The sequence below is a fragment of the Idiotropiscis lumnitzeri genome, chromosome 21 (genome assembly GCF_059441095.1).
Source record: "Idiotropiscis lumnitzeri isolate Australia: NSW breed Sydney's pygmy pipehorse chromosome 21, RoL_Ilum_1.0, whole genome shotgun sequence".
Classification (NCBI taxonomy): Eukaryota; Metazoa; Chordata; class Actinopteri; order Syngnathiformes; family Syngnathidae; genus Idiotropiscis; species Idiotropiscis lumnitzeri.
In genome coordinates, this window is record NC_142411.1 from 12,048,996 (window position 1) to 12,072,196 (window position 23,201).

Consider the following 23,201-nt stretch of genomic DNA (forward strand, 5'->3'; position numbering starts at 1 on the left):
TGGTCCTTGATTTGATGCATCTGTAGCGCCTGCCAGAGGGCAACAGGTCGAACAGGTGTGAGTTTGGGTGGGTATTGTCTTTGACAATGTTGAGAGCCCTTCTGAGGCACCGGGTGGTGTAGATGTCCGACAGCGAGGGGAGAGGGCAGCCAATAATCCTTTGCGCTGTTTTGACTGTCCTCTGGAGCCTCACTCTGTCCGCCTCAGTGCAGCCACTGTACCAGGTGGAGACACAGTACGTCAGCAGGCTCTCGATGGACGAGTGGTAGAAGGCCAGCAGCAGCTTCCTGTCCAGGTTGAATTTCCTGAGGACTCTCAGGAAGTGCAGACGTTGGCGGACCTTCTTTACCACTGCTGTGGTGTTGTGACTCCAAGAAAGGTCATCGGAGATCTGTACTCCCAGGAACTTGAACGTGTGGACCCTCTCCACACACACGCCTTCGATGCAGAGGGGGGGCGGCAGCGTCTTGTTCCTCCTGAAGTCGACGACAATCTCCTTTGTTTTAGCAGAGTTAAGGTGCAGTCTGTTGTCCTTGCACCAAGTTGTCAGTCTCTTTACCTCCTCTCTGTAGGCTGTCTCGTCACCTTCCGAGATCAGACCGACCACTGTCGTGTCGTCAGCAAACTTGACGATGGTGTTGTTGCCGTGGGCCGGGCTGCAGTCGTAGGTGTAGAGGGCGTACAGGAGAGGGCTCAGCACGCATCCTTGGGGGGAACCGGTGCTCAGCATGAGGGTGGAGGACGTGTAGGGGCCGAGCAACACAGTCTGGGGTCTGTTGGTCAGTAAGTCCTTAATCCAGATGCGTGTGAGGGCAGGGAGGCCGAGAGTGTCCAGTTTGGCGACGAGGATGTCTGGGATGATCGTGTTGAATGCCGAGCTGTAGTCCACAAAGAGCATCCTTGCATAGCTCCGCTGTTGTTCCAGGTGGCCCAGTACAACATGCAGAGCAGTGTCGATGGCGTCCTCAGTGGATCTGTTAGCCCGGTATGCAAACTGGTAGGGGTCCAGAGTGGGAGGAAGGCAGTCCCTGATGTGCTGGAGAACCAGCCTCTCGAAGCACTTCATAATGACTGGTGTGAGAGCAACAGGACGGTAGTCATTCAGGTGGACGGCTGGTGACTTTTTGGGGACAGGAATAATGGTGGAAGTTTTCAAGCAGGAGGGGATGACTGCCTGAGCCAGGGAGCGGTTGAAGATCCTGCAGAAAACATGTGACAGTTGGTGGGCACATGCTCTGAGGACCTTGCCTGGTATTCCGTCGGGTCCAGTAGCTTTCCTGGGGTTGACCGCCAGGAGCGCGCGCCTCACATCGTGTTCCTCTACGATGAGTGGGGGGGAGTTGGAGCTTGAAGTGCGGGGGTGTGACGGTTGGGGCGAGTCAAAGCGAGCGAAGAAGCAGTTAAGCTCCTCTGCCAGCGATGCACTCGGGTCTACAGAGGTCGTGCTGCTGCCACGGAAGTTGGTGATGCTCCGTAGACCCTGCCACACCTCCCGTGGTCTGTTACTGGCAAGGTGGGCCTCCAGCCTCCCCTTGTAGGTTGCCTTTGCTAGCTTGATGCCTTTGCTCAGGTCAGCACGAGCCACCCTGTACTGGGCTTTGTCGCCTGACCTGAAGGCAGCGTCACGGGCCTTGAGGAGAGAGCGAACCCTGCTGAACATCCAGGGCTTCGCATTTGGGAAGGTCCGTATAGTCTTTTGTTGGGACACAGTTTCCATGCAGAACTTGATGTAGTCCAGTACACAATGCGTGTAGACATCAAGGTCCTGATGATCAAAGAGGTCCCAGTTTGTGTCATGAAAGCAGTCCTGTAATTCACTCATGGCGTCGTCACGCCAGGTTTTCACAGTCTTTGTGGTAGGCCTGAATCTGCGCCTGAGAGGGGTGTACGCAGGTGCGAGCTGCAAGGACAGGTGGTCTGACTGGCCGAGGGGGGCGAGTGGGAGGGCTCTGTATGCGTGCTTGATGTTCGAGTACACATGGTCGAGAGTGTTGTCTCCCCTCGTCGGGCACTTGACATGCTGGTGAAACTCTGGGAGTACAGTCTTTAAATTGGCCTTATTAAAGTCTCCCGCTACAATGTGGACGCCATCAGGGTGCGCCCGCTGGTGTTTATTGATGACGCACGCGAGTAGCGAGAGCGCCGTGCTAGTGCTAGCGTCGGGAGGGATGTAAACAGCTGTGACAATCACTACCGTTAGCTCCCTCGGGAGAAAATAAGGCCGGCATTTAACGGACATGAACTCGATGTCGGGGGAAGAGTGCTTCTCGACGATCGTGCTATCGCCGCACCAGTTCTCATGCACGTAAACACAGAGCCCCCCGCCCCTCCTCTTACCGGTGTCCCTCGTCCGATCCGCGCGATGTAGCGAGCGCCCGGCCAGCTGGATGCTAGCGTCGGGGACGTCTGCGTGCAGCCAGGTTTCCGTGACGACGATCACATTGCACTCAACTCAACTTTATTTTTAGAGCACTTCAAAAACCAACACAGCTGTATACAAGGTGTTGTACATAAAAACAAAGACAGTTAAAACAATACTCAAGAAGAATATAAAAATAGTAGAAGTGTCAGAAAAACATATTAATAATGGGATTAATCCAAACCCCTTTTAACGCCGTCAATTTTTTTAACAAGCAATTAAGACTCATCTTGGCCTAGTAAACAATGTACTCCTATAAGGTAGCGCTGACACTGGAAAAACTCCAACACCTTACCAGATCTCGCGAGACCGGAAAAAACATCAAGCACACGAAATTTAGGACACGCCTGCATGGGTTAGCTGTGCAGAGTTTTCGCCGGTTTGTAGAACTAAAAGCATCATTGCGAGTGGTAAAAATCATGCAAATTCAATTATGAACGGCAAGGGTTTTTAAAAAAAAAAAAAGTTACTTAATGTGTCATTGATAAGCGCAAAGTCATTTGTGTGTATTGCCATCGTGAACTGAACTACCATCGCAGCACGTCCAGTTTAAAATACCATTTGATGGCCAAGCACACCGCTGACAACAATTCTCCAGCCCCTTGTCAAACCCAGGCATCCATGGATAATTTGCGACAGAAACCGATGGATGGATCAACTAAAAAGAGGCTCGCCAAAGCCATAGCTAAGTGGGTGGCCACAGCGTGTTAATATTGTGGACGACGAAGGTCTGGCTGAAATATTGCATCCAACGACTGCGCTTATGAATTGTCCTCGTGATACACTATTTCAACCCGCATTCCAGACTTGCAGGAAGCGGAGAAGGCGAAGCAGTCACGCTCACCGGTGATTACTGGACTTCTCTCAGTAACCATAACTACCTCAGTGTGTAGCCCATTATTTTGACCCATTTCATTTGCACTTTGTTGGCATTTTCTGTTTCTTATATTACTCCAATTTTATCCCTGAGAAAGGCTGTTGAGATGCTGTTTTGTGTGACTTCGTTTTATGTGAGTCGAATTCAATGCTTTGTTTTTTCAATTAAAAAAAATATTTGCATAAAACCCCCCCCAGAAAAATCAATTGTCATATAATAGAGGTATTACAATTCAATAAAATATTGAATTATATACATAATATACAAAAAATGAGAGGGATTTTTTTTTACAATGAATTAAGTGATTGTTTTTACAATGAATAAAATGTGTGATTAACTACAAGGTAACTATGAAAAAATGTGATTAATTATGATTAAATATTTTAATCGCTTGACAACACTAATATATATATATATATATATATATATATATATATATATACAGGTCTGTCCTTGCTAGACGACGGTATGACTGCTCTTTCCAGCTAGACAGACAGCTAACAGATGAGACGTTTTTATGGCCTTCAGAGTCCATTTATTCATCTCTTGAAAAATATTTGTTGTTTGTAAAACTGCAATAAACAAATACAATGTATTAATACAGCGTATCAAATGTCTAACATTGCTTTCTGGCTACACTAGCATACATCTATGTCAAAATGTAAGAAATAAAATACAAATGATTCCAACACAAAGTGTGTATTTAAGTTGTTTAGAGTGTGAATATTAACTTATAGAACATACATACTGAATGAGGACAGATAATACAACTTAAGTAAGCTAACACAATTAGCCGAATTAGCAAAATAAGGTCCGCTAGCATACGATGCTAACAAATGCTAACGTCAGAAACGACTCGTTTAAAACATGGAGTTCACAACATCTGCTTTCACAAACACATGTAACTAGCCTGTTAATGCGGCAGATTGGAGAAATAAGCCATTTTATAAGGAATGGTCACTTACAGCTTTACGTGGGACAAGGCGACATTGGGTACGTGTTGTCTTCTGCATTAAACAGTGACGTCATCTAAACTCGACCGGGTGGCGACCAGTCGGCGTCATCTAAACTCGACCTGATGCACATTACACATTTCACCACTGGAGGGTACTAAACTCAACATAACTTGACGCAAACGTAATCGCACCAACTAAACCATTACACTCCTCGCCTGGTATGAAACTTTCATGCCACTATTCATTTCAAATCAGTCTTTTGTCAACATCTCGAGGAAGTAGGAGAACGAGCTGAGTAACAGGGCGCAGGTAGAAACGTGGAAGACCCTGTTTGATAACTTTCACCTCTACTTTTCTGATCTTCTTGTCTTCACTTGGGATGGTTTTAGTAATGAGTCCAACAGGCCATTCATTACGCCTAGTTTGTTCATCCTTTAACAAGACAACATCACCTTCTTGCATATTGTCCTTTTCTTGATTCCATTTTCTTCTCGGCTGCAGTACTGAGAGATAGTCTTGTCTCCAGTGTTTCCAGAATCTGTCAGCAAGACTTTGAACATGCTTCCATTGCTTTTTGTATATATCCTTAATATCAAACGTCCCTTCTGGATCTGACATAGATGCTGCTTTTTGCGTTAGAAGCATAGCAGGTGTCAACACAGTGGGTGAGTCGGGATCTGTGGACAGAGGAACTAATGGCCGAGCATTGATGATTGCCATAACTTCCGCCATCAGTGTCGTGAGAACTTCATGTGTAAGACGTGTCGGACCAGTCTGTAATAACAGTCCATCTAGAATGCGACGTGCAGTGCCTATCATTCTTTCCCAAGAACCACCCATATGTGATGAGTGTGGCAAGTTGAATGTCCAGGTACAGCCTTCATGGTTGAGATAATTTTTCATTTCAGGATCATCTGTGTTCAATTTTAACTCTCTGCATGCCCCAATAAAATTGGTGCCGCGATCTGACCGAAAAACTTTGGAAGGCCCTCGAATGGGATGTTTCCACGTTGAGAATCTTTCGAATCGTTGTGAGTTGAGTGGTGTGGTCCTGACCTTTGTGGCTAGCACGTTAACTTCTGGTCGAATCTCTGGATCATACTCAGGCTCGATAAGTTCAGCATCAGCAACTGGGGCTGGACACTTTGATGGTTCTTGCATCAGGAATGGAGGTCCTGTGAACCAGTATGTTTGTGGCAAGAGACTCGCTGTTATTGGACGAGTCGCAACGTCTGCTGGATTGTTTTCTGAAGAGACATGACTCCACTGAGAGAGAACAGAAGATTTTCTTATCCGAGTGACTCTGTTTGATACATATACATAAAATCTTCTTGAAGTGTTGTAGATGTAACCTAATACAATCTTACTGTCCGTGTAGTACTTTACAGTGTTGAACTCAAGGTCGATTTCTTGGCATATGAGTTCTGCCATTTCTACCGCAAGGACAGCGGCACATAGCTCTAATCGTGGGATTGTGTGAGCTGGCTTTGGTGCTAATTTGGCCTTTCCCATGACGAATCCTGTAAGACATTGTCCATTGTCATTGATAACTCGCAGGTAAGCTACTGCAGCTATCGCCGTGGATGATGCATCACTGAAGACACAAAGCTCTCTGGGTTGAGTTGAAGACAGGGACATTGGAATGTAAGGTCTGGGAATGTGTACTTGCTCCACTTCTTGGATGGAATCTTTCCATGCTGACCATAGTTTTTCTTTGGTTGCTGGCAGAGGGTCGTCCCAATCACAAGGTTCGCAGGTGAGTTCCCTCATGAGTGCTTTTCCTTGTACAGTTATGGGTGCAACAAACCCCAAGGGGTCGTACAAACTATTAACAGTGGATAGTACGCCTCTTTTGGTGAACGGTTTTTGTTCTTTGGAAACTTGGAAGGTGAAAGTATCTGATTCCAGACTCCAGCTGATGCCTAAACTCTTCTGTACAGGTAGTGAGTCAATGTCTAGGTCAAGGTCTTTAATGTCTTTCGCCAATTCGTCGACTGGAAAGGCTTCCATGACCTTGCTACTATTCGAGGAAATTTTGTGTAAGCGTAGATTTGACTCCGCTAACATCTTTTGTGTTTTTCGCAGAAGTTCGATTGCTTCAGTTTCCGTAGGGAGCGAAATTAGACCATCGTCCACATAAATGTTTCTGGTAACGAAGTGCACCGCATCTTGGCCATATTTCTCTTCTCCAACTTGTGCTGCTTTGTGAAGCCCATAGATTGCAACAGAGGGAGATGGTCGATTTCCAAAAACATAAACTGTCATGCGGTACTCTATTATTTCTTTTCTAATGTCATTGTCTCTGTGCCAAAGGAAACGCAGGAAATTGCGATGATCTTGTCTAATTGTGAAACAGTAGAACATTTGTTCCACATCTGTTGTGATTGCGATGGGTTCTCGACGGAATCTTATGAGTACCCCTAGCAATGCATTGTTGAGATCTGGGCCGCTTAAGAGGTCATCATTGAGTGCCATGCCCTCATGTTTGGCACTTGAATCAAAAACCACTCGAATTTGACTTGGTTTTTGCGGATGGTACACCCCAAACATGGGGAGATACCAACACTCTTCTTCATCCTTTAAAGGGGGAGCAACTTCTGCGTGCTGATTGTCAAGAATCTTTTGCATGAACTGTACAAATTGTTCCCTCATAACAGGTTTTTTTAATCGAGGCTTTGTTTGAGTGTGTTCAGTCTCTTCCAAGCTTGCTCATGATTGTTTGGTAAACGCCGTCTAGGAATAATGAAGGGGAGGGGCGCGACCCAGCTTTTTGTCTCATCCTGATACATTTCGCTTTGCATCATAGAGAGAAATTGTTTGTCTTGTTGTGAGTGTGAGATTGTTTCGTCGTTCTTACTCTTGAAAAAACACTGTCGCCAAGTTTGTCGGTTTGTATTGCCTGGTAACTATCTGTGGAGTCTTGGATGTCCATTGGCTGCTTTACTGAACTTTCTTTAATCTGCAGGACGTTGGTGCATGGACTGAGATAGGATGGACGACCGTTCATCAAAATATTAGTTTTGTAGGTCGTAACAGACGCTGGTTTGTGTGCGCCATTTAAACACACGTTACCCACGATGACCCAGCCAAGGTCGAGACGCTGGCCAAAGGGTGCGTTGTTGGGCCCATTGCGCTGCTCTCTCACTTTGTGCAGTCTGAGGATGTCCCTACCTAAGAGCAGCATAATTTGTGCATGTGGGTCTATGGGATGTATCTTGTGAGACAGTGCCTTTAAATGCGGGTGATATTGCACAACCTCGGGTGACGGAATCTCGGAACGATCTTCTGGTATTAGATCACATTCGAGCATTGGCGGCAGTGGTACGGTTACGTTACCATCCATAGACTCAATAATAAAGTCTTTGACTTTTCTTCCTCTCACTTCTTGAACACCTGAACATGTCTTTAGGGTATACATCTCCGTGCTCCCGTTAACATTAAAGTGGTCAAAAAAGTCTGAGCGTGCAAGAGACTGATTACTCTGCTCATCCATAACTGCATAAACATTTTTAGCTTTATCCCTCTGTCCAACTGGAAAAACTTTGGCCAAACATATTTTTGCGCAGGACCTTAGTCCACGGGATTTGCCATACACCTCAGTGCACATTGTTGTAGCTGAAACTGATGGTGTGGTGCTTCCATGCTCCTCGCCATGCTTTTCCATGTCCGCCGACGGTACATTGCTATTTGGAGAGGGTGGGCCTGGATGCAGAGCAGAATTGTGTCTGTCGCTCTCACATTCTTTGCATTTGGCTTTAAGTTGACAGTTTTGGGCTTGGTGCTTAGTTGATGCACAACATTTGAAGCAGATATTTTTATCCTTCAGATATGCCTTTCTCTCTTCTATAGGTTTACTCCGAAAAGTGAGTCATTTTCTGAGAGGGTGCGGCTTTTTATGCAATGGGCATTGTTTCTCGGGTTCCTCCATGCCTTCCGCTTTCTCTATACTTTGAGCTACTTCAGTCTTTTTCACTGAAATTGTAGAGTGGGTACTGTTTTTAGCAGGTTTGTCAGATTTAGTCTGAACTACTGACAAGAAAGAAAAGCTAGGATCGTTCCTTATGCGTGCTTGCTCCTGTATGAATCCAGAAAAGATCTCAAATGGTGGGAACGAGACCTCCAGCTGCTCTTTGTACCTGAATGCACGAGATATCCATTTTTCTTGCAATGTGTAAGGGAGCTTCATCACGATGGGATTAACCCCACGAGCTGTATCTAAAAAGGCTAGGCCCGGAGAATAACCCTCTGTTTTAGCTAGTTGCAGTTCAAGTAAAAGGTCTCCCAATTCACTTAACTTACTTGTGTCTCTGGCTGTGATTTTGGGGAAGTTTTCCACCTTTTCGAAAAGCGCATGTTCGATCACCTCAGGAGCTCCATAGCTTTCTTCCAAGCGTCGCCAAATCATCTTGAGTGCTGCTGTGACATTGTTTATTTGAGCCGCGCTAATTCTTCTTGCTTGTTCGGTTGATTTTGGGCCAAGCCATTTTATGAGGAGATCAATTTCTTCTTTAGCAGACAGTGACAAGTCTTTAGTGGTATTCAAAAAAGAGGATTTCCAACTACGATAATTTTGTGGGTCATCATCGTATTTCTGCAGAGTAGATGACACAAGTTCACGTTCATTAGATATTTGGCAACATCACTTACTGAAGACATCTGCTGAGGATGAGCAAATGATGAACTGTGTGGATGCTGTTGATCCGAAACTCCATAAGTTGCATTCGGCTTCGGCGTCGATGTGTAGTTGTAGACGGGTGACGATTGCTGCATTCGCTGTGATATTACCTGTTTTGTTAAAGGTAGGTAGGCTCCTGCGATTTCACCTTGGTTATGTGGGGATAATGGATTTGTGTCGGTTATCTGCGGCTGCGTTTGATCAGGTTTGACTTGCAGTAGTAGTTGACGGTCAATGTAATCTTGAACTTTTTGCTTGGAGTTGACAGAGTTGTCATGCAGATGCTCTTTGATGAAAGGCCGTTGCTCCTCCAACTCCATGGCTGCTTCTAGTATATGTGCTTCTGTTGCCGCAGCCACCGCTTCTTTCTTTATTTTTAAGATGTGCAGCTCAGCCTGCATTTGCGCTTGTTGTCTCATAACTTCAGCTTCCTTTTCTGCATAGACCAACTGCGCTTGTGCAGCCTCAGCTTTGGCTCGCGCTTTGAGAGCTGCAACGCTTGCAGAGGATCTGGAAGAAAATTTTGAAGAGGCGGAACAACGGGATCTAGTTTCCATAGCTTCCTGCTGTCCATCCATCATGTTGCTCTGTTGAAGCTTTTGGGACTGCATGACGACTGAATGATGACTTGAAGATGGTGTCTGCAGTGAACAGTTTCCAATGACGTATTCAGCAGTAAGGCTTTTTACTGTTCTGTCCTCGCTAGACGACGGTATGACTGCTCTTTCCAGCTAGATAGACAGCTAACAGATGAGACGTTTTTATGGCCTTCAGAGTCCATTTATTCATCTCTTGAAAAATATTTGTTGTTTGTAAAACTGCAATAAACAAATACAATGTATTAATACAGCGTATCAAATGTCTAACATTGCTTTCTGGCTACACTAGCATACATCTATGTCAAAATGTAAGAAATAAAATACAAATGATTCCAACACAAAGTGTGTATTTAAGTTGTTTAGAGCGTGAATATTAACTTATAGAACATACATACTGAATGAGGACAGATAATACAACTTAAGTAAGCTAACACAATTAGCCGAATTAGCAAAATAAGGTCCGCTAGCATACGATGCTAACAAATGCTAACGTCAGAAACGACTCGTTTAAAACATGGAGTTCACAACATCTGCTTTCACAAACACATGTAACTAGCCTGTTAATGCGGCAGATTGGAGAAATAAGGCATTTTATAAGGAATGGTCACTTACAGCCTTACGTGGGACAAGGCGACATTGGGTACGTGTTGTTTTCTGCATTAAACAGTGACGTCATCTAAACTCGACCGGGTGGCGACCAGTCGGCGTCATCTAAACTCGACCTGATGCACATTACACATTTCACCACTGGAGGGTACTAAACTCAACATAACTTGAGGCAAACATAATCGCACCAACTAAACCATTACATTAGGCGGACATTAGGACCATGCCTCTCACCCAGCAGGCATCCCGTTTGGGGGCGTATTCATGTGAATGTTTGTTGGCACGAATTTGTGATTGTGCATTATTCTGTTGTTGGCAGTCTTGGAATTAAGACGTGTTCACAGTCAGTCGTGTGTGCTCATTTCAACTGCCACAACATATATAATTTAAGGGGAAATTACAACTTTAAAACATTATGCAGAAATACCAGCATGAGATGTTTTTGCATATCAATCAATGGTGTGGAACTATGTAACAGTTTGAATGAGGAATTAAAGCAATGTCGATGCGTAAAAACAATTCATAGTAATGTACAAAAGAATATTGTTAACAAAATCCAGGAGGGTGGATGATGATCATGCTAAATAAAGTAGGGTTGTGAGTAAGTATATACAAGATACACTTGTATTGTGTTTGCATTTGTTTAGTGTAGAAATCTTTCTTCATATATATGATATTGTGTGTACGTGTGTATTAATGTGAATACATAGGTATGTCTTTATTTGTATTCAAGTGTATCGTGAGCTGTCATTCACCATCAAATACTTATTGATATAAGGGGTGGGAGTTAATAATTTTTACTTCATCTCACTCCATTTTGGATATGTTTGATTAATTTCTCATGTGTTCGTATGTATGTATGTTTATATGTGTATACAGGTCGCTTTCTTTTTTGCTATAATTTCACATTGGTTGTAATTTGTGTTTTTACTCATTGCCAAAGTACAAGAAAGTTTTTATATTTATTACATATTTGAAATAAACATGACAAACAAGCACTATGCTAAATCAGGGGTGTTAAACATACGGCCCGTGGGCCGGATCAGGCCCGCAAACTGGTTTAATCTGGCCCGCTAGAAAATGAATGAAAATTTGAAAATGCAAGCAAACAAATTGATTCAACCACATATTTTGATTGGGACTTTTTTTTCCTACCACTGGATATTTGTGCTTCATTGTATTTATTTATTGATTGGTTGTTAGTTCATATTATTCTGTGTTCTATACTAAATAATTTTTTTATGAAAACATTTCAAATGTATTTTTTATAGCTTTCTTTTAAATGTTCAATAGATGTAATACAGTTGACCAGGACAGAATGCAAATAGCGCTAATATGCATTTACATATTGACGGCGATTGCTTTTTGTTATGGATCATAATTTTACAGGACCAGCTCACTTGGTACTAAATTTTCCTCCATGTGGCCCCTGAGATAAAATGAGTTTGACACCCCTGTTCTAAATAGATTTCATGGGTAACCCTGCTAAAGTCTACACTAACTTCTGTTACAACTTTGATTTAAAATATCCTGACTTTTCATAACCAACATGTCTGTCTGTGAATTTTACAGGTGAAGCTACCTTTTCCTGTTGATCAAATCATAAATCTTCCACGGAATGACTTCCAAACGTTGGTGAAAATGCACAAACTAACCTCAGAGCAGCTTGAGTTCATCCATGATGTGAGGCGAAGGAGTAAGAATCGCATCGCTGCCCAACGCTGCCGCAAACGGAAGCTCGACTGCATCTTGAACCTTGAGTGTGAGATCAGAAAACTGGTGAGTCTATCTGTCTTCAACACTTTGAGGCTCACCTTGCTCCACGACACATCGTCTCACAGATTTTGAATGAAAAGTGCCCTGGAGTTACTCTGTTTTTATGAGCAACATTGTGTCTCCCATTAATGTTAACTAAGTTTTTCACTATCTTGGCTAGCAGCTCAAAATTTTAAAAAGTTTTTGCGCCATGACTTGAAGTCAAAGGCCCATTTCTTTATTGGGCCAACAAAGAGAATGCAGAGAAAACTGACATGCAAATAGAAAAAACAACAGACAATTAAATCTTACCAAGCAGGGGCGCAACAACCTACTTTGGGGGGGTATGCAAACACATAACAGGCGCCGCCCCTCCTTACAAAAATATTTTTACGGCTATAAGACACACTGCATCAAAGGGCGCAACACTGGTTGAGGGTGCTATTTCCGCACGACTAGGCGCAAGCCACCAGGTGGTTGGCCTAATCAAACTTTATTTTATTTTTTAATTAATAAGTTACTGATTAGACACTGCACCCGATCAGTGTCAGATTCATCGCATACAGTGGTGGAAAAGCGTATTAGAACGCCCTTATGATTACGATCTCAAATTATATCAAGAAGCATTTCTGGGAATTTTCCTGTCTTAAGAACCTTGTTCAGATGTGCTGGTTTTTATTAGACAGTAGACACACGAACACAGCCACTGACTTTATATCATGCCACGTTTTCTACACGTGAATGCATGACACGCCACACACGACCCCCCCACCCCCCCTCAACCACCCATCGTAAACCCATTAATGTTCTTCTCTTAGTCTATAAATACTGTCCAGTACACAATTGCAAATGCTCAAATTTGCTACACATACTCAAAATGATCCAATAGGTACACAGAATAAGTCACTTGATGGGTTGGGTTCATATTTTTGTGATTAGAGGGGGGGTACTTATTCTGGCGGGTGCTGCCAGAATCAATATCCCCTGGTAACTTTCCTACTGCGTAAGTGGTCATTGAATGCACCTCGAGTCCGACGCAGAACGTGAGTGACTTTTTTTTTTTTTATTCTTTTGCTACTCTTGACGCGGCTATCAGTGGTTATAAAAAATAAACAAATCAGTCAATTGGAATACAATTACGTGTTCTCCAACAGGATACCACCTATCTGTATTTTGCCACTTAATTTGATCTCGCTGGAAACACAATAGCCCACTTCACGAATCCTCTCCCCTTTTCATCGTGTTTTGATCACTGAAATTCACTTATGGTAGCTTCATTGATTGCAAAATTTCTTTGGTCTAACAAATAGAAATGTTAGTAATTTCCCCCCAATTTCGGCGGAATCAAACGCTCACTTTACGTGTTAAATTGTACCGAATGGTGTGCTGAAAACCACACCGACGGATACTACCACTTTTATGCAAAACCTAGTTTAAATTACACCAAATCAAAAACACAAAATTATACATTCTTCATGCCTTTCAATGAAAACAAATGTAGCAACATCGCGCCGCCTTCAGTCAATGCGTGCGCGCTCCCGCGCCAGGGGATACAGATTTTTTCGGGGGTAAGTACTTTGGCACGACACCGGTGACTTTCACGGAACAGAGGGGCGCCTATCAGTAACGTGCCTCTATTAGTTTTAGTGATTAGATCAAACCATACCCGTGAACAAACAGCTGTTTAATACATAGCGCCTATCAGTAACGTGCCTCTATTAGTTTTAGTGATTAGATCGAACCATACCCGTGAACAAACAGCTGTTTAATACATAAAATGGCCACTCGAAAATTATTTTCCTCCCATCTGTTACCAAGCATGACAGAGTCAGGCTGTCACTGTAACTCGCCTCATCAAATGAGCAGTTTTAGCGACATTGTCTTTTAGCGACATTGTCCTAAACTGGATAAATGTGAGGGATTGCATCAGCGAACACAATCAGAGTAAACATTTGCTGTGGTGGCTTACCTTGGACATTTTAATTAATGTCATTTTAGAATTACATCATAAAATCTTTGTGATATTATTGTCCAATCTTATGGAAATTACTGGATATGCCATGACCCAAAATCCCAAAGAATCTTAAATCATGGCAAAATAGGATGCTTTAGTTGTAGTATGTAGAGAATCAAGCCCAGCCATGGGCAAACTATGGCCCGGGGGCCACATGCAGCCCGTTAAACTTTGGAATCTGACCCGCCGATCATGAAAAAAATTCAATGACTAAATTTTGTTCATGTTTTATTTTCCTCTGATGTGTCCCCACTAGGAGGTGACTTTGGCATTGGCAAAACAAATTGAATAGAAGGAGCTGGACAAGTACATGTGCATCTGCTACCGTTTTTTTTTTAATCAAGACAGGAGGAGCTGATGATGATGATAATAACCTGAAGGATAACACAACTTTCAGTGCTTTCAAATAGAACTTGTTCGGAACAAAATAGTCACTTCAATAAATAGCAAAAACGGTGGCTTGTCAAAGGCAGCTATTTTGTCTTTGTCATACTTTTGTTCACTTTCATTTGAAATTAAAGCAAATGCTTTCTCGATAAACAATATATATTTTTTTCTCCGATGAGGTGAGGTTGCCCAAACACTCCTCCCATCTGCTCCTAGTCTTTGCCCCTCTGTCAAAGTTTGGAAGCCATTGTGGCACACCAATCCAAAAGTTGGCCCACGCCTGTTCTAGCCTGTCATTCTTTTAGTTTGTTCCAGCAATCATTTGACAAAGTTCACTTTGTTGCAGTAGATGCCTAACAATGAATTTCCTAGGCATAAACACAGGAGCACCTTCTTCTCCTCTATTGTTGTTCATTGATCAATGAATTGTTAAATGCAGCATGTTTTCTGCAGTTTATACTATTTTGTAGGGGAAAAACAATCGTCTAAATTAGCACACACGTTTTAGTGTGTATAGTAGATAATGACAGCATTAATCAGCGAACTCACATTTATTAAAAACCCAAAATGTTTTTGTATAACCTAAGTTGAAATGGAACAGCAATAGCACATGCTAGCACGACACAGAGTGTTGCATTTATAAACTCGAAACTTATTTGCGTACCCAAACTAACACAACATGAACCTTTTGTCACAAGACGGCATTAACGGCAACACCTAAAAATAAAACCACTTTCCTATAGGTCAGAGGTATTCAATTAAAAGTCACAGAGGTCCACGACTAAAATTTCTTCCAATTAAAAGGTCTGAACCAAAGTCCCACTTCCCTTAATGTCTAGCCTATGTTCACATTTTTATATAGTTTCAATATTTAGTCATTTTCAACAGAGCACACTTATATACTAAATATTTAGCAATGTTCCCATTAAACACCTTTGCCAGTCAAACAAATATAAGGCGTTTATTTCACATTTAAGAAAATGTGGTTCCAGGAACTTAAAGGTGCCACTTCCAGAAAAAACAGTAAAATATCTCCTGCAGAAATATATCAAGTGCTAATCATTGAGTTAACATCTTGTACCTTTTTTTTCTTAAATCAAAGAGTTATCAGCCTAAAAAAACGGAAAGCCTAATTATCCAAGTAAAACAGGTCAACATGTTCAGTACACAATCAATAAAAATGGCTGTCCTCATGAAAAACTAATTCGAAATGAGCTTTGACACCACCTTTTCTTTTGAATATTTTTTTAACTTCTCTTAATGAGAAAAATGAGTTTGTGACTGCCTTGCCAGTGACTTAAATCTGGGTTGGAACGGAGTCAGGGCCATTGGGATTTGGTAGATTATTTCACACATCTGGGCTTTGTGTTTTCCTTTATAAATAATGTTTGTGCAACCGCATTTAAGCACTCCTTCACAACTTCCTTTTTTATGTTTCCCTAAAATCCATGATACTTTTAAGGAACATTTGTTTGCATGCCGCTGGGCTAGAAACAAAAATGTAAAAATCTGTTATACTGCACTCGAAGTTCGATGTTTTTACGTGCGCTCACCTCAAACTTCAGCGGATAACTTTGCACAAAAGGGTGGGGCTTTGTTTCGTAGTGGGGCTTCGCAATGTTGCGACGGTTTCGGAGCATATGATGCACACTGGTTTTGAATCGTCTGCAGCCAGAACGAAACTAAATTTCTCCGTCCATCTATTTATAACAACACGCATCGACCTTGCTAACTTTTTAGCAAGGCATACTCTCAGCAGCACTCTCTTCCGATCTGCTGCGCAATTGGCAGTGGATCGTAAACAAAAGATTTGATTGGCTCAAATCAGTGACGCCATATCCGTATTAACTAGAATTGCAGCGTCAACGTTTGCAAATGCGCCCTGAAAAAAATTCATCATAGATTGGTCATGGGTCCGGTCCGAACCATCTGTCGGTCCGGATCCGGACCGCGGTCCGCCATTTGGTGATGCCTGCTCTACAGGATAAGCGGTGTGGATAATGACATGACATAAATTATCATTATGATAATTTAAATTCAAGTATGTGTGTGCATTTTTGCAAACGCAGGTGTGCGAAAAGGAGAAGCTGCTTACGGAGAGGAACCAACTAAAGGCTTGTATGGGAGAACTATGGGAGAACTTCTCCTGCCTGTCCCAGGAGGTGTGCAGGGATGTCCAGCTGAGCCCCGAACAGGTTCAGTCATTGCACCACTACTGCCCAGTCCTACGACCCAACATTTCCACTGCCAGCAATCATGATGCCTATGATCCCAGACCTTTGAACAGGCCCAACACCACCAGCATCAATCTAGCTGTCACTTTGGACTCTGCCACAGCTAAAACAAACATTCCCGCCTCTCCTGGCGATTTGGAGATCAACTCAGTCGGAAACGGAGAAGACGAAAATATGGACAGCCAATACATTAGCTTGTATACAGATTCAGGGCTGACCATGGAAAAATATGGTAATCAGACAGTAACAGTTGATTTCTGCCAGGAAATGACAGAAAAATGTACAACTGATGAGCAGCCGCGCAAGGACTGTGCGAATTAATGGTTTATGGATTTTTTTTCTTTTTAATGTTTAATGTTCTTTGTATTATTATTTAATGATACTCCTTTGACAAACCCTCTCTTAGGGATATTGAGAAACCCAGCTTCTGCCAGCGTTCACTAAAAAAAAAAAAACAAACAAAAAAAAACAACTATATTTGTACGTATTTATTTTGTTCGTGATTTTTTTTTTGTCAACAGTTGACACTAAAGTTGTCTTAATAGCAGGAATACTGTTCACAAAGTATTCTCTTACTGAATGTGAGAACTTCTCACTCAATCCTTTCAATGGTGCTATATGGCCCCGGCAACAGCTTTCATGTCTTCATGTGTCACCCAGAACACAAAGAGGAACCTCAGTGGACAAAAAAAACAACAATTGTTTCTATTTTAACTGTAGATCAGCAACAGAGGCAATCTCTGTTGACGTGTTCCCTTTCCGGCTCCCTCAGTCTTCTCTACCTCTCTCTGACTCGGTTTCATGCACATCTTCTCTTGCTTTTTGCTGTAAGTGGCCCTTCTCATCTACAGCTATTCAAAACTCAGGAAAAAAAATCCTCTGAATGTTAAACATAATTCATGCAAAATGAGAATACAATTTTTATAGATGTGGAAGTTCTCTTGCAATTAGACTATAAAATGTTTATGCAAAAAAATGTCTTGTGATTCTGTACAGGCTGTAAACTGATCACATTCCTTTCTTGCCTTCTTAAGCTCTTGATATAAAGGTTGTTGCTGGCATATACATATTTTCTCTCGCTAACCAGCAATACCATTCGTTGTCTGACTTTGTGCTTGTTTGACAAAATGTATATAGTATGAGCATGATTACTGTATCAATGACTTTGTGCAGATGTAGGCTTAGATGTTTGTTTGTTTTTGGTTTTCCACCAAGGATACAAAAGCATCTTCTTGCTGAGGGAAAATCTTGGCTTTTGCCATCTCATAGTGAATATCCCCCCCAACATGGTGGGTGCTGTTAATTCTCAGGAAATCTGCTTGACAGACATGCATACAGAATAGATAGAAACATCGTGGCACAAACACATGAAAATTCTGGCTCTTTATATACAGTACACATACAAGGAGCTTAAATGTAAATTTTTTAAATTTGGCTTTTAAATCAGCTGTTCCCTTTTAATCTCAATAGTTAAATGAATGAGGTTTTAATGAAAGATGTTTTTTTAATGGGTCTTGTTTTTCTTAACAGTATTTGTAGAAACTATCTGCATACACCGTGGTTTGTGTTTCACATAGTTTTACATTTTTTTCACATTACTCTTGAAAGTATGAAGGAGAATTAGGGCCGCATTATTTGTAAAAAATACTATTTGAATAAAGTTGTCATTTGATGAGAGCAAAGTTGTACTATTAGATAAAAGTTGTCATTTTACAAAAGCAAACTGACAGTATTATCCGCATATAATTTACATCATTAAAATGACGATGTTCAAGATGTGGTCAATTTAGACTCTAGTATAACATTCACAAACAAAATCGTTTTGGTTTTCATTACAGTAACAAGTTTAATGATGACACACATTTTTGGATACGTTTCTGAAAGAAATACATGAACCAAGATCACGTTTGTGTTGGGTTTGTTTGATAAATTCTTAATTTATCAGAACTTTTTTCTGTAAAATATATTTTCTCTCTCAAAGAAATCTTACTTTATTCTCATCATATTGAGACTTGATATACTTTACTTTTGCGTGGCCCTAATACTTATTCACATGAATGAAATAAACATCCGCTGAAAAAAAAAGAGCAAAAAATAATACAGGCACTTTTTGTTCCAGTCCTAAGCACTCAAAACATGTTCACACTTCAATGGCGGTCTTTGTCAGTTTCAGATCATTTATAGGCAAAGATCGGGGCACTTAAAAACTACCTGTCAAAACCTGAACAAACCTCCTCATATCAACAAGCACCATCATTCCCAACATTTTGGTGTATTTCTTTAGGAACTGAAAAAGAAAATCAAACGTGTATGTTTTGTAAAAAAAAAAAAAAAAAAAAAGTATGAAAGTGGTTGCACAAATATTTCAGCATCCTCTTTTGTAATGTGTGCATTATGTTAGTTGGTCAAGCATGTCTGTCTCAAAGTTTTCTTTGGAGCAGCCTGTCATTAAAGGGGAAGTCAACCCAAAAAATGTCTTTAAAAAATATGTACTATGCAGGCCTACTAGTCGAAACATGGCATTCTGATTTGTAGGCGTTAAGCAGCAAAATACACCTGTTTTTAGCCATCTCAGGGGGCGGCCATTTTGTCACTTCTGTCTACTGAAAATGACCTCACAGTTGCTCAGTGCACAAATAACGACCAATCATAGCTGAGCTTCAAAAAACAGATGAACCGTCATTGGATGTTACCTGAGCCTTGAACAACTGTGATGTCATTTTCAGTTGACAGAAGTGACAAAATGGCCAATTCCTGAGATTACAAAACACAGGTCGATTTTGCAGCCTAACTAATATTCCACAAACACAATATTAATCAGAATGGCATGTTTAGACTAGTGAAAGCACTCAGAACATATTTTTCCGAAAATTTTTGGGGGGTTGAATTCCCCCTTTAAAATGATTTGAGAGCGATTCATAGCTTTCAAAAGGATTCCGCCTAAAGACTGGTTATTTCAGAAATTAAAATGGCCACTTCACAAATCCATCCAGATAAGGTATTAGCAGCTGTAGTAGTATTGAACTTATTAATTTAATTAATTATGTTCGGAAAAATAATTAGGAATATCTAATTACCAATTATTGCATTATTTTTAGAACACATGACAAAAGCCAGGGCAATCTAGTCTTCCGTAAAATATTTCCATTCATGCAATGAGCAGATGCCTCACTCAATATTGTCTGCATGGAAAATATTATCTTTATGTTCATGTAAAGATATATGTTTATCCAAAGATCACAGCTATAAAGCTAGTCTAATGCATAATTCCAGATGCTCCTTCTGTATTTCATCTTATGCAGTCATAAATGGATACTCTGATTCGATACACACAATGTGGAAACCTCTCACTTCCCTTTAATATTTGCACAATTGTACCGTTTGAGGGAGATAATCAGTTAATTTCTATTCTTTTTGGGCTTCAGATTTTCTAGTGTCATTTTTATTAATCCCATTTCCACCCTCCATTGAGTGACGGCACTGTCGCTGCTGAGAGGACATGAAAACCAATTTTTATTTCTATCTTTTAGGACGCAGGTTGTTTTGATCTGAGCTTGGTCGACCATTCAAATTCTCCCGCACCAAACTGACTAAATGGGCCTTGCTTCTTGCTTGCAGGTCATCCTGGAACAAAAAATGACCTTCAACCAAATTGTTAATAAAATCGACCAAACTCCTGAATCATCAGTCACCTAGCTCAATATTTTTTTTCTATAGCGTGCATTCTACTCATGTGTTCATTTAATAAAAAAGAAGTGCAAAAGCTCGCACTTAACTTTTATTAACATCTAATACAACATTTAACAGAGATCTTCTGATCCATTTTTTAATAATCCAAGAAGCCACACAGTCAAGCATATGGATCTTGACACATTTTCATTCAAATAGTTCACACACTGAATATTTGCTGTGGCACAGCCTCAGATTGCTGCACTTTCAGATTCTGCAATAACAGGTGTTGAGTGGCCTCCATTAAGGATGCACTGTTTTTGCTAGTATTACGTGACTGTCTTTCTAATGTGTTTGTATTTATATAAACTGGAAAAGTCTTGTTTACCATTAAATGTGTTAAGACTTGGGAGTTGGCTTTAGTCACATACAACAAAATTGATATTTGTAATAATTGCCCTTGAATTTAATGGCCATCATTCCAATATTTTTGTTGTCCATACAGTAAGAACATTAATTTGATAGCACATCACAATGAAACAATATTAACGTTTAGGATTTTATAATCTGTTTTTCAAATTAAAAATAAAAGTGGTTGCAGTAAAAATTACAGATCAAGCCTCCACACTTGAAAATAAATCAATGCAACAAGCGTATTAAGGACTCGTGTCTAAAACGGAAGTTGCTACAAAAAGCTTTTTTGCCTACTCTAACGAAATTCCATTTCATTGATATCCTTAATGGGCAAATATACTGCATTTCATATCATAATTTAATATGGCTTTTCAACTCCAAATGTTAACGTTTTATTTTCATTTACTGATGTCTCTGCTTTATAAAAAAAATTATAAAAACACAAAAAAACAAACTGCAATCGGGGTTGAATGGATAGGCTGTGAATATTGAGTAAAGTATACAAATGTTTACATTAATAGTTTTCATATATAACAACTGAATTTTTGCCATTTAAAATTGCAGGATTTTGATTTTGTGCGAAGAGACAAACGATGGGTTTCCTTTCTTTCTATTGATGGGGTGAGCCAGCAGGGTTTGATATGTGGTCACAAGTGCACCTGCAATATACAGTATGCCTTAGAACTTGCAGAGGCCATCGTTCACATCCAAGTAAAGCGAATGATTGCTGGGGCCTTGACCGCTTCCCCCCAACGCCCCCCCAAAAAGGTCACCAGTGCAACTTTTTTTCACACAGATCTACCTGTGAAATGAATCATACCTCTCATAACAGATCAATGACTGTATCAACAAACTGCATCAGGTGTTTTTCTACATGTTTTTTACTCAGATTATTTGCCAGCAAGTTTTGATGCATTATTTAATGTAATAACTTGTAGTTGAGATTGTTTTCATTTTTCTTGTTTGTCTTGTCCATTTAAAAATGCAGTCATGTGCTTAATAGTATCTTTAGTTTTTTTATGCTAAATGCTGTCAAAATTTGACACATAGTATGTGTTTATATATATATATATCTATATATATATATATATAAACTATATATATATATATATCTATATATATATATATATAAACTATATATATATATATATATATATATATATATATATATATATATATATATATATATATAGTGAAACCTCTTAAATTCATTTTAATTGGCTGTGTTATATAAATTACAGTACTGTACCTCTTTGTCTATTTACCATTTTGCTTGATGAAATAAACATGCATTTCTCTGCTGTTTTTACAAATCTTGTGTCTGTCAGTTTTTCAAGGTATTTTTTTTTTTACATTGACTAGTAATGAAGTAGGTAGAGCCTTAACTCCACAATGGTGTTTTTGCCCTCAGCATTTATTTTGAAACACGTTAATTAATCGTGTTAAAGAGGTGCATGTATAGACATAGACAAACATGCATAATATGTATATATATATATATATATATATATATATATATGTATATATATATGTATATATATATATATATATACATATATATATGTATATATATACAGTGAACCCCCGGTTATCGCGGTTAATGGGGACCGAGACCACCCGCGAAAACTGAAAATCCGCGAAGTAGCGTCGCACCTTCAAAAAAAAAAAAAAAAAGACAAAAAAAACCCACCGTATATATATACTTCGCACCTATATATATATATATACAGTGAACCCCCGCTACTTCGCAGTTCACCTTTCGCGGGTTCAGTGCTTCGCGGGTCTAAAAAATATTCGGGAGCATTGTAGTTTCGCCGAGCGGCACAAGGGGGCGCTGAAGCGGTTAGACGGCCGGCGTGCGCCGAAAAGGAGAGTGGACGAAGAAGAGAGTGGCCGAAGAAGAGCAGGTTCCCCCGGACGATTGGTGGCGACGAACACGATCGGACACCGTGCGTGAGCTCCGAAGGAGACCGGCCGGCGTGTGTGGCTGTCAAGCCGAAGATAAACAACTTCCGCCCGGGCACTCGTGCGGCGACATTTGGCTTCGTTCGGGACCGTGCGTGAGCTCCGAAGGAGACCGGCCGGCGTGCGTGGTAGTTAAGCCGAATAGGAGCACCTTCCGCCCGGGCAACGGCGGAGAGCGAGGCTGTCAGTTATGAATGAATAAATAAATAAATGAAGAATGCCACCTTTCATTTCACTGTCATGATCCGTGCCTGTCATGCCGCGTGTGTTTTTGTTTTTTCAGCTGTGTGGGCGTTCCTCCAGCGATCATCTCGCGCCATGCCATCAGCTGCTGCGAGACGCGCTGATTACACTGACTATATTGTGATTATAATAAATATTGTAACGTTGTATAATAAATCAGGCCAATTTGTCCATCAGCGAACGCTTTTATTATTAAGCCAAAAACGGCTGCTGTTGGCCGCAACCACGCCGATCAGAGAGAGAGCAACACAACGACAACAACATAACGTTCACTCCCCTGCTGCCTTCACAGCCTCCACAGAAAAGAGGAAAACACAGAACCCTTGAACTATTTACAAAGTCGCTACACTATCTTTGTATCACCACCTTTTTTCCCGTGTCTGCGTTT

The 23,201-nt window shown here is 41.0% G+C and overlaps 1 protein-coding gene across 2 annotated transcripts in view; it reads left to right on the plus strand.

The window, feature by feature from the left end:
• Positions 1-21,655, plus strand: part of bach2b (BACH transcriptional regulator 2b) — a 75,009-nt gene extending 53,354 nt beyond the window's left edge. For both annotated transcript variants that reach the window (XM_088286322.1, XM_088286323.1), the window contains 2 exons: positions 11,705-11,911; positions 16,358-21,655. In XM_088286322.1, the coding sequence (XP_088142448.1) occupies positions 11,705-11,911; positions 16,358-16,843 (693 nt within the window). In that variant the 3' untranslated portion in view covers positions 16,844-21,655. The remainder of the gene's footprint in view (positions 1-11,704; positions 11,912-16,357) is intronic.
• The last annotated feature ends 1,546 nt before the right edge of the window (positions 21,656-23,201 follow it).